Here is a 19629-nt window from a genome sequence, read left to right as displayed (position 1 = left end):
TGTTCCATTCTAGGACAACCTCTTCGATGTTTTCTGGGGTTTTCTCAAGGACTTCAGCCTTACGATTCATCTTCTCTTCTACATCATCAAGCTCTCCTTACATGTTGGGTCCTTCTCATTTGCATACAAACATGCTAAAATCCTGTCTTAAAAAATAAGCAGCACTAAAAGCAAAAGAACCTCTGCCTTGATCTCTCTCTCCCTTACAGCCATCGACCTATTTCTCTATTCTCCATTCCCAAAAGGTTCCGCTTTCCCATCTCCTCATTGTCCCCTCTTCAGCCCACACCCATGGGCTTATGTCCCAGCGTTGTACTGAGTGGCTTTTATCAAGCTCATCACAGATGTCTATCTTGACAGAACCAATCATCAATTCCCTATCCTCATTTTACTGGACTTCTCAGCAGCATCTGGCTCCTTCTTGAAACATGTCTCAATTTTTCCTTCCAGCTTTCGGGCTGTTCATCTCCCCCAGGGATCTGTTCTCCTCACTTCCCTCTTTTCTTTTGATGTTCTATTACTAAACGAGTTCACACTGTTCCATGGCTTCAAATATCCTTTTAATGCTCATCACTCTCAAATGTCTGTCTCCAGCTGGAATCTCTCCTTGGACTCCGGACTCATATAGCTAAATCTCCTAACTTTTCCCTTCAGACGTTCAATAAATATCTTAAGCTTACATCACCAAAACATCTCTCCCCAAATCTTTCCTCATGAAGCCTCTCTCATCTCGTTATATGGTACACCAGGCCAAAATCCCGGAGCCATCTCTACTCCTTTCTTTCCTTCATGACCTGCAGCCAGGTCTCTGTAAGTCCTGTTGGCTCTACCACCAAAACATGTCATAAATCCTGCTTTTCATCACCTCTCTGCTACGGCCTGCACCCCAATCACCACCATCTCTCACCAAGAGAGGTGTTGGGGGTCCGCTACACTGCAGGATCCACACACCGCAGTCTAAGCGATCCTGCTCCGTGTATAAATCACATCTCGCCCGCCCCCTCCTCCACTGTGCATGGCTCCGCCAGGATGACGGCTGGCAGACCTTACTATGGCCACAGACTCTGCGTGACGCGTTCGCTCCGTCCTCCATGCCTCATCTCCTCGTTCCGCAGACTCCAACCCTGGCCTTCTGTTCCCCGAGCGCCTCAACTTCTTTCCTCGCAGCATCTGCACGTGCCGTTGCTCTGCTTGAAACACTCTTCCCCCGAACATCCCTGTGGCTGCTTCCCGGACCTGTCGTCTCATCGCTCCGTGTTGCAATATACATTCCTCGATAGCGGAGCTTCTGTCAGTTTTGTTCGCTGCTGTGTCCCTGGCATCTTGAACAATCCGTGGAACGTGGTGTTTAATAAATACTCGTAGCCCGACTCCCTCTTCTGAAACCTTCCTTGGCTCCTCACTGCTTTCGGATGGGCATGCCGCTTTAGCTGGGCATCAAGGACTGCAACATCGAAGCCACTCCAACCTTCAAACTGTATTTCCTTCTGTTTAAAGCCAACTCTCTTCCAGGGTGAGAATGCTTTCTCGACAATGTTGTTGCTCAGTCTGTTTCCTCTGCCACTGGTGCCCTCGCCACATGACTCCTTTTGCTTAAACTCCACGCTGCCGTCCAAGCTCAGCTTGAGAACCACGAGGACTCGACGCTTTCCTAGATGACACTAGCCTACAACAATCTCTCCTTGTTTTAAATTCCTATTGCCCTTATAGCCGCTCCTTTCACAAAGCACAATACTGCATTGCTGGAGTCTTTTTCTGTCTGTCTTGTCTCCTCAGTTAAATATAAACACCCAGAGCAGAGAATTGGATGTAAAATGTTTTGAATCTGCAATACCCTCACAGAGTGACTCAACCATTGTAGGAAGGCATTAAATGTTTGCACAGGAATATAATGCCTGTTCTAATGCTTCACTTGGTAGAGCCTATCAGCAGTTATTTATCCACTGCTCATCGGGTTCCAGAGGCTGCGCAAAGTGCTTTCGATATCTAGTTCATTTTTCCTGAGAACACTTTACAGGTACTAGTTCATCATCATCATCCTTTTATTAATCCTACATGGACCTCCAGCCTATATTTCTGCACTATTACCCTCAAAAATTTATTTTCCAATTATTTTCTTATTCCAATTATGTTCCATCCTTTAAAATTCAGAATCTGAAGTTTGAACAAAACTATCACCAGAGAAGGTAAATACAAGAATTAAAAAAAAGGTCATGTCCACAGTGCCTGAAACCAGCATTGGCTACCCCAGTCTGCTCCAGCAGTACCTCTCCGACTGCACGAGTGACCGTCCTAAATCCAGACGTCAACCTGATATTTCTCTGCTAAGACCCCTTTAAAAGTTCCCCTCCCTTCAGAAGTCCAAACACCTTCTTATACCTTAGAGGTCCTTCTGGCTGGGCTCCTGCGCACTTTCCAGCCTCGCTTCCCACTGCACCTCCCCAGCTGCCTGCACACATACGTCCTGCATTCTAGTGGTGAGTAACAGAATTTCTCAGATCCTGCGTGAAAATTCAGTGCAGATATTCCCTCCTTTGGGAAGCCTCCAACTTCCTTCCCTAGGCAGGGGGGACCCATTACTTTCTCCTTTAGCCACCACTGCATGTTATACATAATAATCAATGTAGCTACTGATTATTGAGCATTTCCAACTCCAACCTCATGCTAGACCCGGACGCAATAACAACACACTGTTTAATTTAAGGACATAACTTTGAAGACAGTGACATTGGTTTAAATCCCAATCTGTCATTAGTTCAGCAGAGTGATCTAGAGCAAGCTACTTAAACTCTATACACCTTGTTTCTTCATCTTTAATATGAGGATAATAAAATCCCTTTCCCTGAGTCCTTATGAGAATTAATGAAACTATATACAAAAAATGCTTAGCATAGTATCTGTTATAGCATAAGCTATTATTAAATTGAGGTCATAATTATTGTTTTTGTTATTAGATTTATATATATATCATGGAGAATCTTCCCCCAAACTCTAAAAGTTTTCATTATTTCCACTTCACAGCTAAAGAGATTAGATGACTTGCTCAAAGTCGTGTATTAGAAAGCAGCACAGTTTGAGTTTAGATCCACACCATAAAACACCATTATAGCCCTTAAGACATTGTGTGAAATGTATCTACCCTTCCCGGACAGGACACTTTCTGCAGGCAAATACTTTGGCATATTCATATTTCACATTAGGAAAAATTTCAGACGAAGTGAACAAATGATTATCTATGTTCCACCCCGGGGATGGGGCGAAGTGGCTGGGATGTTCACGGTGGCCACGGAACAAGAGCCATCCCTAGGCACCTGGGTCACTCACTCATTGCTTCTATCTGCACATGGATGAGGCTCTCGACGTCCTCCTGCAGGGTCTGATGGGGCTTCAGGGGGATGGGCAGGTAGCCGTAGTGCTCTCTGTTGCAGAGGTACATCTGGATGCCTGAGGATCCACAACAGGGAAAAAGCAACCAATCAGAAAACACACTTCTCATTTCTATAGTAACAACCATGGGAAAAAGAGACCAGACTGCGGCTGATGCTGGGTTTGGCACTGAAACTGAACAAGTAGCTGTTTCAGGCCCTGTCTGGAGACCTCAAAAATGCTCCTTTATTAAGAAAGTATAACGCAGCATTGGGGGCTAATAAAAACCCTGGGCCATTCTTCGGCTCAGAGGAAATTGATTTTTTCTCTCTGAAGAAAAAGCATACTTGCGGCCTGAAATGAACACTAAAGGCATGAAGGGATCAAAAGGGAGGCAAGGAATTCCCGTTCCAGAGAACAGAACGGAACACTGTAATCCACCTACAGGAAATAACGAAAAATGAGGAATAAGATCCATACTTGATGTGAAAGCAAACAGGAAAGTCCTGTAAGGGCTGACAAGATTAATAAAGCTAAACCTGGGCACATGGAAAACAAAAAATAAAAAGCAAGGAAATTTTAAATCTTTCATGATTCTCCTTGGTTTTATTTCTTCTCTCAGTAGGCATGAATTTCGAGTCAACCAATGGACGTGAAACTTCTATAATAGATTCACAAAGAGACAAAAGAAAGTCTTCATTTCAAGTCCTGTTAAGAAGCTGCCAGAAATATGCCACAGCCGTCTTGTATTCAACACTGGTCTTCACAGCCCCAGCTGCCTATCAAGAGTTATGTAGCATCTGTGTTCAACTAGATAGCTAAAAATATAGGAATTAAGATGGTCTCCTGTAGATCCAGGAACTGACAGTCCTGACTAATGAAAACATTGCTTTGTTAAAAGAATAAGCCTGCCAAGCTCTGCTCCTTGTGTCCGAGCTTCTGACTCGTTAATTGCTATAATCATCTGTGCTTTCCAGAGACAGAATTATCTGCATGGGGCCTTCTGTATTTTGTACAGAGGACATTTCCTCCAGTCGGTGCTATCACCTGCCAAATCAGGTGAAGCCGTCTTATGGCATTAACAGGGAAGAACGAGCAAAGAAAAGAGCTTTTATCCTCCCCTTTCCCGAACCTGGCTTGAGTCAGGGCTGGTGCACCAGGCACTGTTGTGTCTCTTGCCTTCACCAAGTGAACTCACTGGCTCTGCTATTTGCTCACATAAATGCTTGTGGGGAACTTCAAACCAAACTGCACCCCTTTGCAAAGTCACGATGAATTCAGAAAATAGAAGGAAAATGACTTAATATTTAGGTTGTCTCTCTACCCTAATTAGGTTGATCGTTTTACCATTGGACTTTCCAAAGCTTTGGTAAAATGGGAGATGAGAATTAGCCGAGCTATCCATCAAGTGCGGGGGGACAGGAGAGGCATTTTCAGGCATGCGAGGTCACAAATATTTACTTTGCATCACGCTTGCTCGGCAAATTACTGGATAGTGTGGGAGAAGAAGGAAGAGGAGCGGTGGGGAGGACGAGAGAGGGAGGATTATAAACAACGAGGAAGACTTGGGACATGGTAGAAAGGAGAGTCGATGCAGGAGAGACAAGAAGGGCAGCCTGGGGCGATGGCTGTGGCACCGCTCGAATGAGAGTGCGTCAGGGGCTCCAGGAGAAGCCTCTTCGTGAAAAGAATATCTGATAAAGCTGACCGTTCTCAGAAAAGTTTTCGACAATTAGGGATCAGGTTGGATTGTATTCACCATAATAAAACTCAGCTCAGGAAAAGGCAATTGTTCCGTTAGATATGAAAGGAAAACTAGCCGTGGTCTGTAAGTGGCACAGCTTAGAATTAGGTTCACGTGATTATAACGACAAACGAACAAACAAACAAACAAACAAAAACAAAAAAAACTGACCATCCATCTATCTTCAATCACCATGGACTGTATGGAGAGGACCGAGTGATGGGGAGAATGTGTCGTGTGGAGGGGACAAGGGGAGGAGAGAGCTAACTCCTCTTCTGTAGTGAGTCAATAGATCATTCCTAAAGTAAAACCAGAAAAGCAAGAAGCGGCAGTACAAGCACGTTCTTTAGAAACTTGGGTGTAAATATTACACTTGTATCACCATCTGAAAGAGTTAAGAGTGTTTGCCTTCTAGAAGAAAATGAAATAACATGGGGGGGGGTGTTGTGCAGGGGACTTCTAATTTTATAATAAACCTTGGGGGATTATTAGAACTCTTTTAGTCTATGGCCATGCCACCCTGAACAAGCCTGATCTCGTCTGATCTCAGAAGCTAAGCAGGGTTGGGCCTGCTTAGTACTTGGATGGGAGACCACCTAGGAAGACCAGATGCTGTAGGCGTAAAAAAACAAAATATAAAGAATTGTAAGCTATAAGATCCTTGCAATCTGTGAGGTCAACCAAGGGTTGCCTCACGTAAAAACAAACAAACAAACAAACAAACAAAAACTCTTTTAACTATGTGCGTGGATAATCTGATAAAAATATAAAAATTTTAAAAGGAAGTGTACTGATAATTAGCTAAAATCTATGAAGCAATCTGGTACTCTCAGCGAAAGCTGCTTCTAGGAAAACAATTTTCCCTCTGAAAAAGAATGGTCCTTGAAGGGACTCTACTTAGCTTATGAAGATACTAAAATTTTTCTTGTACTCATATAGTCCCTTAACATTGCAGGTTGATGTACTTGCCTTCATCCTTGGTGATGAAAACTCAGACTCAGAGAGGCCGCGATTGGCCCAAGGTCATGTCGTATGTCATCAGTATCAAGCCTCTGTCCCTGAAGGGCCAATGCCAAGTACCTCTCTACCCAGCCAGGATTTGGAAGCCAAGTGTCAGAACGACTAGTCGCTCTGGATTGCCAGCCCTATATATGGGAGGCACTTTTGATCACTACCAGTGATGTGCAGGAAGCAGAGCTGTCTGCCTGCCACCTACATCTCTCGCCTCTTTTCAAACACAGTGGACATTTGGAAGATGCCTGGCTGGCGCCAGAGATGGTTCTTGTGGCCGTGGTACAGAGCCCAGATCACTGGCCACAGTGGAAAGTGAACTCCTGACCTTGGCCTCACTACAGCCACAGAGACTCGCCTCTGACCCCTGCTCCTCTTTGAGGCTAGAAAGGCAGCCACCCCCCATGCCTCAGCACACTTGGATTGTCCCCTGACTCATCACCCACATGTGTCCGAGGTTAAAGATTAAAGATCAAGGCTTGTGGGCAGATAGGCTTGCCTGGGACAGACAGACCCTTTATTTCCTTTTGGGCACTTAAAAAACAATGCTCCAATGGATGGAGCACAGCTAGGGAGCTTCACACGAGTGAGAACAAAAGAATACAAATCACTTTTCATTAAGACTCTTTCAAGGGAGAAGGGAAGTGCTTTGCTTTGGACCTAAAAGGGGAAGGGCCTAGAAACACCCAGTGGGACTCCCAGGCTCATTCTCATTTCTCCTGAAAATGCTTCAAGACAACTAAAAGTGTTACCTTAGAAACACACAACTGTCGGGAACACTTTTTCATTTCTCCAAATAACAGTCATTCTTTCCTGTCGTTTCTCCTGATCTGTTCACAGTTCGTACCACCCATCTGACCCTCAGCTTTTTCCGCCTGATAACTATTATGTTTCCACGTGTAAAGTTCGGATCTCCCCAAACACAGAGCCCAACACGACGTTAGGCACAGAGGTAATGCCTAGAGCACTGATCCCCCGCCTTCCTTTTCTACCTCTCTTCTTTCCAGCTGAATCCCCAAACAGCTTTGGGTCTCTGCACCTGCTTCTGGTATCCTGGGAGGACCTACAGGAAGTCTGACCTGTAGAGAGTGAAGGCAGAGTGAACTGGCCAAGCCAAGGGCGGAGCTGAGAACTTCCCAGCCAGCCTGTGCCACTCTTCCAGCCCCAAATCCAGTTTTTGGTTTAAAAGAATTTATCATAATAATTTAGTGCATGAGTTGCAATAATGACTTGTGCAATGGCTACAAAGGGGGACTCTGTTAGGCAAGGATCATTATCATAATTGCTAATAGTTCACTTTCTTGGCACATCCTTACTTCGAGCTCTGAAGCAAAGGGACTGACTGGCACAACTAGGAGGAATGAGAAGGCCCTGAGTCTGCTTCCCATCCTGGAGAGGTCAGAGCAAACCACAGACCAAGTTGAAAGAAGCAATTTCCATTAACATTGACACAATAACCTTCATGAAAACTTGCAATCCACATGAGAATAAGAGTGTTGCTTTTGCCCCAACACAGGCCTAAAAATGCTTACACCTTGCCAAGGGGTCTAAATGGCCATAGCTGCCAAGAGAAGAAAAATCAGCCTTCCGCATTTCCAAGAAATAGTCTCATTCCTACCAAGTCTACGACTGATGAGTGGGACACCTGTGGCCTGATGAGTGAGTTGTAGCTTGAATTTGTATTAACATTCTCACCTGCCAGCAACCTGCCTCAACTGCCTGAGGTCTTTGCATGAGCCCATCTATCCTAATTTATATGGCCACAGTGAGTTTTTTTCACCATCTGCCTGATTTCTAAACTCACTTTTGCTAATGGTTAAATGGCACATTTCTAGCTCATTGATAATGGGACCTGATTTCCATTAGGAAGATCTGAATGATCCTGAGGATAAAGCTTTGCTTTATGAATGCTATGTATCTTCCTGTTGATTTGCTTTAGTGAATCCTGTCCTCACTGATGCATGTGCAGTGACACAAGAGAAATAACTTACCTTCCTACTGACTTGTCTTCTTCCAAAAACCTACAGATCCCACTGGAAATGCTTTCCTTAGTGATTCACGAAGGACTTAAGTCTGGCCTTGCCCTTCCTTCTGTGGTGACTGGGGCAGACACTGCTGGCTGCCTCCCCATGTCCGCCCTCTCCTTCTAGAGTGAGAGAATTGAGGCTCCAGACTGCATAGAATAAAGACAGCGTTCTGAGCCTCCCTTGCAGCTAGGTGTTGTCCGGTGACTAAGATTTGGCTAATGGGGTATGCATGGAAGTGATGCGTTTGACTTCCGGACTGAAGGACAGTGCCCTCTCCCCTCTGATTTTCACTCAATGGCTGAGATGCATCCATACTAATGAGACATCTTGGATCATATGACTAAGAACGATACCTCATGGAGAAGCAATAGGGAAAAGGCCTGGGTCTCAGAAAACTTTGTGGAACAGAGCCATTATCCAGCTCAGACTTTTTTGAGAATACACTTCCATTTTTTTGGTGTCTTTGCCAGTGTCGTTTTGGGTCTCTGTCACAGTTTCTAATTAATAAAATGGCTCTTAAAATGAACAAAGCAGTGCAGCAGCACCATAGAGAACCAATCACCTGTGCACAGCTCCCACTGCCAAAAAAAGAGAGAGTGGATTCTGTAGGGGGGCTTGGTCTTCAGTGTTCACGGGGCCGGCAACACATAGGGTGCTGGTATGGTTACTGCAGACAACTAACTGCCTCTAACACCACCGGAAGGGGAAGTACGTTTTCATACATAGCAGTGTTTGCAATAAGATGCACAAAACAAAGGAGCTGGTTATTTGCCATCTTTCCATGGGGAGAGTATAACCGAATACAAACAGTACCTGCTTGCCTGCTGGAGAAGGCAAAGACGATGATGTCGTCGAAGGTCCAGGTGTAGTCTTGGTGTGGGGGGTAGAACATCAGCATGTCAGAAGCTTCCTTCCTGAGGTCAATTAGGAAGGTGGAGTGGACCATGGGGACGGGAAAACAGCCCAACCTCTTCCATTCTCTAATCTGAAGGTAGTCTGGAGTCCGTTTATAGAAGCCCTGGAAAAGAGCACACAGGTGAGCTATGTCCTCTGAGCTGAGCACGCCATCTTTCGCAGTCATCTGCTAGCTGATTCCTTCTGTCATCACCAGTTGAGGAGAAGTCCCCAAGCAAAGTTACCTTCCCTCGTCTTATCATGGCCTAAGAATCTCCAACTGAACTCAAGAATTGCTATTTACATATTAAACAATACTAAAAGGGTCCTGTTATCAGAAATAATTTTGATTTTGGCATGTCTCTTGATTTAATAATTTCATAAAAGCATATTTTCTATTGACTTATGATTGCATATGAAGCGTGAGTATTAAGAGGTGGTAAACCCAAGCAATGAAGAGCACAGTTTCTGGCTGAGTTCAAATCCCACCTCAGCTACTCATCATCTGTAGGTCACATAAAACAGGGATGATGGCGCTACCCATTCCACAAGGCTGTCTGTAAAAATTACAAGTGCTTAGAACGGTGCCTAGCACCGAAAAAGCATCAGTACATATTATTAAAATCACTATATTACATTGGTTAATATTTTTAGCTAAACATGGAGTACTTAAACATAGAAATAAGGTCTTCTTCCAGTGAAGTTATTTATTCGATATTCTGGTAGAACTGTCACTGTTTCACATTTTTTGAGGAGTCTCCCTCTGAAAGTTCCTTCTGGGCAAGCACATAGGACAACCAGTCCCCTTACTCTGTGGTCACATTTTTTGTTGCGATGTCAGTGACCACACATTAGGCACTGTAGTGTCTTCCACTTCTGCCTTTCCCTTTAGCGCCTAGACCAGTGTCCCAGCTGAGTTAACCCTAACACGGCCACGTGTAAGGCAGGAGAAGTACAAATTAAGACTTAGGAGATGTGAGGCTTAGAGTCATTTTAACCATCTTCTAGCCATTTGGCCTTAGTTCATGATCTGAGTTTCTCCTGAAAAATGGGATAATAGCTGACTTGTCCATCTCACAGAGCTGTGGAATGAATCACTTGTGATAAGGTCTGTGAAGCTACTTTGAAAACGAATTCACTATGCGAGGTATTGTTATTACCATAATTTGTATTAGTCTTTATCTTAAATATCACTTAATGTCCTTAAGTTAGGAAAACATGGGTTCGATTCAGGCGTATTCTTCCAAGGGATAAAGAAAATGCTGGTTCTTGAAGAGACTAAGAACGTGTGGCAAATATGAAGTTCTAGACAACTTAGGAACAATATTCTGAGTGAGCAGCTTGGAACATTCATGATGATGCCAGATCACTGAACATCCAGAGGGCAGGGAGGAAAGCAGTAAAGAAAGAGTTAAAATGCTTCCTGCAGATGGGCAGAGGCAATAGTTGTGTCTTTTTTTCCACATTAATTGCACGTTGCTGGTAATAATTCTTGTTCACTGGCTAGACGAGGACACCGGGGTCCTTTGGTTTTGGATGTGTTTAAAGGCCTGCCTGAAGCTTGTGAAGTCATCGGTGGCCCCAGCAGAAGCCTGCCTGGGAATGGCAGACAGCCAAAAACAGATGGAGAATAATTAGAATTGCCCTAAATTGCTCAGATTTTACTTTTACCTTGCAAATTAAGTGAGCACATTTCTCCCGTTTGCTTTTAATGATTAAAGCAAATAAGGAGATAATAGAAAGCTGGAGGCTGCTGTCAATCCATAACCCATTAAAAACAACCCTCCAGTGATTCGGCCACGAAAAACACTGCAGGTTATTAACAGAGAATGTATGAATTCAAAGGAATCTGATATAACGTCTTCTCACCAAGACCTGAATGACTTTTGTAATAGGAACTTAACGCTTCCCTCAAGAGAGGTAGGTAATAACATGCATTCAAAACCTCTTGGAACTGTGAGAAATAATTGTAACAAAAGAGGAAGGCCTCATCCAGTAGTTTACTAGAACCACTGATTGTTAAATTTTCAAAAATTTTGCAAGCCAGTTGAGATGTTGGTAGCTGTAAAAACAAAAATCAAGTTTATCTTCACCATTCTAACAGCACCACAGATGTCAGCTTGCATGTTTTTAATAATTATCCCATCAAGTGGCTATACTGCAGTTTACTTAACCTTTCCCTTAGCTCAAACCACGTTTAAGTTGTTTGCATGTTGGGAGTACTCACACCATGAAAAATGGAAAACATTACCAATCGGGATTTCCCCCCCAAAAGAGACAGTTATTAAACATTTATCAGCACTGGTCTCATTCTTCATCCAAAACCAAACCGAATATAAAAGAGGGACTCAAAATTTTAGCCCTTTGTGCGTGTGAGACCACATTTAACATATATTTTTTCCTCAGCACGTCTTTATCCTAAATCGATATATAATGATCAGTTTAATTCATCTAATTATTTAACTAAAGAATTCAAAAAAAAAAAAACCATCCATATGCATTCACTGTAACAGATCCCTAGACTTTGAGGATTTTACAATAGAAAAGAGAGATGATGGAAATAAAAATTTCTGTTTTTAACTTGAATTTTGTAAAAACAACCTACCATAGCAGTTCTAATGATCAGACCTCTTTGGAAATAAATTTGGCAACACATATCAAAGGTCATCAAGATAGTTCTACTCTTGACTCAGTCATTCCACTTCTAAAAAGCTATTCTAAGAAAATAATATTAAATGCAGAAAAATTTATATTAATCATGATAATAGTTAAAAGTTGCAAACAACTTAAATGTTTTTAAACAAAAATTAAGTAAATTGCATTATAATCACTTGATGACATAGTTATGAAAAACACACAAGCCGTTACTTGTGATATTGGGGTGATGGGGGTTAACATAATTTTTTTATTACTTTTTTTCATTTTCAAATTTTTCTATAGTGTTCCTATGTTAGTTTTAATGACCGAAAAAAAAAAAAAACTATTAATTTTTAAAATCTCTGAATCGGGGAGAAAAAAAGCCCAAATAGGCTTTATTGGTTAATTAAAAGCTTCTTATGTTAAACTCATTAGAATATTTTCTTCATAATTCATTAATTCAGAAGAGCTCACTGGGTTGTGGCACTGGACCTGGATTTACCTCCTTTCCTGAAAACACTCGCTTTAAAATGACATGCATGTTTCAAGGGAAGAAATGAGAAAAAAGTTAATAGGGCTACTGTCGACACATAGCTGGCTTGTTAAAACTCACAGCCTTCACTCATTAGCCAAAGACTTGCCTGAGGTGTGATTCCACACCAGAAATTGGAGTACAGGCCCCGAGACTCCAGCATGGGGGCCACGATGGTTTTGTTTTCTGCAATCATTAGATTGAGGGTCTGTGGATTAGTCAGGAAGTTGTCCACATCTACGAACTAGGAAAAGAAAAGGACGAAGTCAGATGAAAAGGTACTTTTCTGTAATGGGTTCGAGAGTCACCCGACACCCAGAAGGACCACAGGAGCTTGCTCGTGAAGTATGGCACCGGCATCTGTGTCCTCGTTATGGAGACTCAGTGCAGCTGATGGTTTTCATTCATCACTTAGTCTAACTTGCACATGTTCAACTCTGCAAAAGGCACCAAGCAATGAATCGGTGCTACCACACTGAGTACACACTCAACCAGGACCGAGCTTACAAGATGTTAACGGCTCCCAAGCCCTTAAAAGGTCATTTAAAAGACACGTACTGATGCCTGTGGCACGCTGCAATATCTCTGTCAGGGCCCTAACCCCACAGTACTGTAAATAGTGTTAACCTGTCTGTTTCTTCACTGTGACCTCCCAGAGGCCCAGAAATGTATTTATTCCCAGCAGCACCTAGGACAGTGCCTGGCACATAGAGGACATTCAATAAATTCTTCTTGAATAATGATAATAATAATAAAATGTATTGAGTCCCCACTACAGGTACAAATGGACAGACCTATTTAGGTTGTCTAAAGTAATGCCAAAATGGCTCCAAACAGATCCATCAATGTTACTTTAATGTTACAAGCAGAATTTTTGTTTAAAGTACATTATTTCAAGTCCACGCTAACTGAGAAGCTATGTCCCATTGTCTTAGCAGAAGCCTATATTAACACTGATTCGTTTAAAGGGACAGTATAACATGTTCTATCATATAAATATAATCACATTGAACTGTACACTTAAACACGATTAAAATGTAAATCATATGTTATGTATATTTTACCACACACACAAAAATAATCAGAAGCTTTTATTTGTATGATAGTCAATCTGTTTGCTAAAAATTTTATGGTTCAGCATTTGTACACTTCAGTGACATTTAAACAGCTATCCAGTGATATGCATCATCAGTACAATTTGAAAACTTCTATGAAATTATTTGTATGGAAAGTGTGGGTGATAACTCATTGGGCTGAATTTTGTTGTGGTTGAGAGGCTAGGGATGGACACAGGTCCCAAGTACTCCCTTTAGGAATCAGTCTGGTGACTAAGAACAGATGTCAATACGTTTAATGAAACAATATTGGCTTTGCTTTCTTCGTGTTATTTCTTAGTGCTGTACTAGAAAATGTTTGTCAAAAAGAAATACATGAATTTGGGGGGCCACAGATAAAGAACTTGGTTCCCATTACTTGTGGGGAAAAAAAGTCTCTGTCAATACGCAAAAGGAAATGGGACCATAGCTTTCTTTGACACTGTCCTTTCTAGTCAAGACAGGTTCATGGAGGACGAGGATGGAACACAACATCGACTCCTAATCAAGTGCAGCATTTTCCGGACTAGCCTGAAAGTTCTGAGGGAAGTGATGGCACCTTTTCACAGGCAAAAATTCCCCACTGGAGTCCAGCAGAATGGGGAACAAGCCGGAAGCCCAGCAAGACGTGCCATTCCCCAAATCACGCAGGAGCAAAAGGGAGTGGAGTTTCAGAGCTATTAATTTGGATCTCAGTTTATATAATTAATTTTTCATATCCGCAACATTCTCCTACAAAGTCATGAAGGCTATTTATTTTGCTTTACCTACGTCATTCCCCATGAACTACAGAGATTCCGAATTTCTTATGCCTGTTCTATGACAGAGATAGAATAATTCAGGAGCTTATTCACTTAGTTACTGAAAATGCCTGTCGGGAGTAGGTTTGAGATGAAATCCAGGTATCCCAAAATGAAGTTCCCCAAATTTTCCTTTGTGCCTTTATTAAAAAGTGGAGAAGGTGGTGCCTAAACCAAAGACTGTCTTGATTGATCCCACGGTCCTAGTTTTTGCACAATCGATTTGGACACATTTTAGATAACAGTTGTCAAGAAATCAAACATGTGTTTTTTACCAGAATGTAGTCCGACCATTTTTCCCTCGCAGTTCGAAGGGCCATCTGTCGTAGTCTCATCACATGGGCAAACCGGGAGGCAGGCCAGTGCTTTGGTCCAATTTCATCAGGATAAGACCTAAAACAATAATAATAACGGCGTCTAATTATTGAGTGCCTGTATATTCCAGGCACTAGGTACTCACTCGTTTACTCTTCCAGTAACCCTAGGAAGTAGATAATATTATCGTTAGTATCATCCCCTCGTTACAGATAAGGAAACCTGAGCAAGGTGAGATTGAATAACTCATTGCTTACCATACACGAGAATCTTTATATGAAATATTTCAGTGGCTTCTAAAACGACCCCCTGAGCCCCTACGAGGTAAGTAAGTCATCCTGCAGGGGGTTGGTTCAGAACCCTCGCAGATATCAAAATCTGTAGATGCTCAAGTCCTTTATATAAAATGGTGTAGTATTTGCATATAACTTACGCACATCCTCCCGTATATTTAAATTATCTCTAAAGTATTTATAATACCTAATGCAATATAAATGCTATGTAAATAGTTGTTATACTATATTGTTTAAGGAATAATGACAAGAAAAAAAAATTCTGTATGTGTTCAATACAGCTGCAACCACCGTTGGCCTAACTATGCACATGCCAGCAAAAAGTGATCATTTTTTTTCCAAATATCTTTGATCCGTGGTTAGTTGAATCTGTGGACGTGGAACCCATGGGTCTAGAGGGCCAGCTATATTACTATTCTCCCAATTTCACAGATGAGGAAATTGGTGTTGAGCAGTTTAAATCATGTGCTTAATGTTACCATGTAGTTAATAGGACACCCAGTTAGGATTTGAACCCAGGCATAACCCCAAAGCTCGCGTTTCTAGACACTTTTTTATGGTTTTTACCATCAGATAAATTTGGAAATTTTGCAGCATAAAAATATCAGTTTCCCAGAAAAAACAAGGGTTGAATTTACTTGGGGAAGTCTCAGTAAAGAATTCCACGGAGTCCAACACAGTGACATATGCCAGGTTACATGAGGTCATGGGAGGTCATGGAACAGATGCAGAATATCATCGGGATCTCCGAGGGTGTCCCCAGAAAAGCCAGGCCAGGACTCTTGCATGGCCATGTAGACGCTCAGTGTGCCCTTGACAACCCTTCTGAAAGCCCTTAACTGGTATGGATATTGACACGGTCACAGTGCCCCAAACTGGCCACACTGTAAGTTCTCATCACTGTGCTGGCAGTACATGTGCCTCAGTGAATGAAAAACCATAAAAGCAACGTGGCCGTAACTATATAAATGAGACTAATAAAACTATGTACTGCATAGGAATTTTCTGAGAGGTCTGCCCCAATTGTTGCTTTAATGAAAATCGGTACAATTTCCATCTTTCTGAACATATTGCCCAAAAAATGTCTTCCCTAATATTTCTCACACTGACTTTGGCATATAATGACTTAGTCAAAATCTGACTACAGAGAAAATTACCAGATGCAAGATAGGTACATAAAGTCTTTCTGAGCCATTCTAATTAGGCCAAATCCCATTAGAAAAAAACTCCAAAATGGTGTTAAAAATTTTTTTATAGTGTTCAAATTTCATTATTAAATTTTGCTCGATATATGAATCACATGTTAGGATTTGAGATATATATATATATATATATATATATATATATATATATATATATACACACACACACACACACATATATATAATAAAAGTATTATATATATATACATATATATAATAAAAGTATTATATATATACATATATATATAATAAAAGTATTATATATATACACACATATATATATATAATAAAAGTATTTTGTACAGAGAGACTAAGGATCACACACTAGGAGTTGATATATATATATATATATTAAACGTATTATATACAGAGAGACTAGAAGAATAAAAATTTGTTCTGGAATGGCACTTGTTATAATACAAATTTGGTTTTCAATAAATGATTTATGCTGGGCAAAAATTCAGGCAACTCAATTCATTCTACTTATATATACTTGTGTGTGTATATGTGTGTGTGTGATATGTGTGTGTGTGTGTGTGTGTGTGTGTGTATTTATATATATATATATTCCTTAAGCTGTAGGAACATTTACAAAAGTCAGTTTTAAATATATTTATTCATGTCATTTACAAAAGTCAGTTTTAAATATATTTATTCATGTCCTCATTCACTCGTTGGTTTATCCAACAAATATTAATTTCGTGCAAAAACCTAGCATTAGAGGAAATATAACTTGTATACTTTAGCCTCTGCCAAAGAACTCAAAAATTACTTAGAAACCAATGTATGAACGATATAGTTGATGTTAGTCAAGCATACTGTTGTGTCAAACAGGACGGTGTAGAAAGTGAGCAACGCAAGTGTGGAGAGAAAGGTAGACCTCTGTAGCTGCGATGATTAGCGACATCTTTCTGTAATAGGTGGGATTTGGAATAGGAGCTGGTTACAAAGAAGGAAGGAGTCTTCCAGGAGCACAAACCTGCACAAGTGACAGCTTGGGGTTGAAAATAAAAGGAACATTCTAGATAAAGCAGATTTTCTTTTGGGAAGAAGCAGGAAATATGGGTGCATGCGTAAGGATGGAAACTTTTAAAAATATAAGTCTAGCGCATTTGAACTTTTTTCTGTAAGTACTGGAGAGCACCTGGAATTCTTTGAACAGAAAAATTAGTATTTTAGATAGATTGATTGGACAATATAGTATGTATCATGACTTGAAGACGGAAACAACTAAGAAGTTGCTATGGTTAAGACTGGAAATAATCCAAATGTCTGTCAGTAGGAAGTTAGTTAAAGAATTATGATACATCCATGCAATGGGTACTCCGCAGTCATGAAAATAATGAAGTTCTTGAACTATTGCTATGGAGTGAAAACCAAGATATGATAAGTGAAAAAGCAAGGTGTATGTTAAAAGTATACAAACTTTCTACTATGATCCCTCAAGTATAAAAGGTTTATACTCAAAATACTAATAAATAATATCACTATTTTAAAATATACCACTGCAGTAATTTACTTGTGAACTAATGAGAACCTGAACTTGGCTGGTACGTGCCAGAGTAAAGAAAAAGAGAGAAATACGAAGATCTGTCAAAGGTAGAAACTTACTAGATACAGAGATGAAAGATGAGGAAAGGTCACATGTGCCTCCAAGACTAGAAGCCTCAATGGCTGGAAACTGGTTAAAAGAGGAAGACAAATAATGAGTTTGCAAAATGTTCTCTTGCTACTCACTCAGGTTCAGCCATAGGCCTCCACTCCACATAGTGATAGATTCCTTGTACATTTTTCAGCCACTCCCTGAGTATTTCTGTTGTATTATCCACATTGTGATCAGTGGCTGCCCTGCATGAGAGAAAGCACAACAGAGTTCAGTTATGTCATCAGAGGAAGAGAGGAAAATCCAAAAGACCCCAGATTAACAGAAAGGAGAATGGCCAGTTCTGGGAACTACATATGTGAAAATGATCCCCTCATGGTCCAAACTGGACAATGAATTTCTAAAGTGAGAGATACTGCTTAAAACCATCACTGTGTCCTTAGATCCTTAAACAGAGCTCGGCCAATAGTAGGATCGATAAGCAGTTGGATTTAAATGGTATAAGCATAAAATGAATTAAACTAGAGTAAGTTAATTAATCTTCTTGGAAATTTTCTTATTTGCTTTAATTTTTAGTTATCAAGATGTAAACTCTGCCTTTTAACTTCATTAACAACTACCTTCGATTTAAGCAATAATTCATTTGCATTTTCATTTCAAGTCCATGTGTAGGTCACAACAAAATTTTTAATCAGTGCTTCTTCAATCACATGTGCTAGAGGGGAAAGCTACAATACTAGTTCACAGTACAACACTCAAAATTTAAGGTATCTTCACGGACCTATTTTAGATTAAATTTATCATCGCTTATATAAAATAGAGTATCTTCAGAAGTCTTCAAATAATGTATACAAAACTTGTTTCTATTCTACCTTGAAAGTATATCAAACTGATCCACTTGTAAAAGAAATCGACTCACTGAAACAAAAACGTTTTCAACTTGTGTCACAAAGTGAACTCACGCCCTGTTGTATATAAGATACACATTTAAAATAAAGTAATTCGAAACACCTAAAAAGGAAGAGATGTAGCAGTCAACTGGGGAAAAAAGAAGGAAAGCAGGGGCTGTGATCTTGACATCAAAAATCAAATAAGGTAAAATTCAGGTCAAAAAATATTAAGCATGACAAAAAAGGATTATAATTATAATTGTAGAGGATACAGTTTACATCAAAGATATAATAGAGGTGAATACACTTGCCCCTTTATATAATACGAGAGTTGGTAAACTTTTTCTTTAAAAGCCAGCTGGTAAATATTTAGACTTACAGGCCATACAGTCTCTATCCCAACTATTTAACTCGGCCATCGTAGCAGCAGAGCAGTCATAAGTAATACATAAAGGAATGAGCATTCCTGTGTGGCAATAAAGCTTTATTTATAAAGTAGGCAGCTGGCCTGCAGGCTGTATTTTGTCAATCCCTAAAATAGCGGAAATTATAGAAATTGCAAGAAAAAACAGAAACACTAACGATAAGAGAGGTGAACGTGCCACTTTTTAGGTGAAGACTGTGCGAATGGGAAAAAAGTAAATACATGGAGAGGATCTATACGACACATTAATAGAGATGATATTTTCAAGTACATATAGAACATTCACAAAAATTGACCAACAATTACATCACAAAGAAAAGTCTCTACGAAATGGAAATAATATAAACAGCATTCTCAGAAATCCCTAATAAAATAAAGACAAAAATATCATTAAAAATTCTCTGCTAAACAACTATTGATAAAAGAAGAAATAGAAAGCAATTTCAGAATTTATAAAAATGAATAATGAAAACACAACATATAATTTTGGGATACAATTAAAGCAGTGATCAGAGAAAAATTTAGTTTTATGTCCTTAAATCAATAAAAATAACTGAGCTAAATTCTTACTCAAGAAGCTAGAGAAAGAACAACAAACAAGCATCAAGAAATAAATAATAAAGATAAAAGAAAGTCATGAGGTAGAAAACAGAAAAAGAACTAATAAACAAATACAATATTGCTTTTTTGAGGGGAAAAAAAAGACAAACCACTAGTTAATCTAATCAAGACCATACGAATATAAAAAATAAGAAAGGACAAGGATAAGGGGATTCTGACTGATACGGAAAAAATTT

At 40.3% G+C, this 19629-nt stretch overlaps 1 protein-coding gene and 1 pseudogene across 4 annotated transcripts in view; one reads left to right on the top strand and one right to left on the bottom strand.

Moving 5' to 3' along the window:
• COLGALT2 (collagen beta(1-O)galactosyltransferase 2) overlaps positions 1-17763 on the bottom strand; it is a 35087-nt gene extending 17324 nt beyond the window's left edge. For 3 of the 4 annotated variants that reach the window (XM_039881258.1, XM_039881259.1, XM_039881260.1), the window contains exons 1-5: positions 17653-17762; positions 14381-14498; positions 12321-12455; positions 8962-9166; positions 3325-3444 (exon numbers count right to left, since the gene is read on the bottom strand). In XM_039881258.1, the coding sequence (XP_039737192.1) occupies positions 3325-3444; positions 8962-9166; positions 12321-12455; positions 14381-14498; positions 17653-17666 (592 nt within the window). In that variant the 5' untranslated portion in view covers positions 17667-17762. Of the gene's footprint in view, positions 1-3324; positions 3445-8961; positions 9167-12320; positions 12456-14380; positions 14499-17652 lie in introns of all 4 variants that reach the window. The other variant, XM_039881261.1, reaches the window with a different exon arrangement.
• Positions 5613-5731, top strand: LOC120617840 (uncharacterized; annotated as a pseudogene).
• Positions 17764-19629: the final 1866 nt, after the last annotated feature.

Source organism: Pteropus medius, unplaced genomic scaffold (genome assembly GCF_902729225.1).
Source record: "Pteropus medius unplaced genomic scaffold, Ma_sr-lr_union100, whole genome shotgun sequence".
Lineage (NCBI taxonomy): Eukaryota > Metazoa > Chordata > Mammalia > Chiroptera > Pteropodidae > Pteropus > Pteropus medius.
Note: the sequence above shows the minus strand (reverse complement) of the source record. Positions and strands in the feature narration are given on the sequence as shown.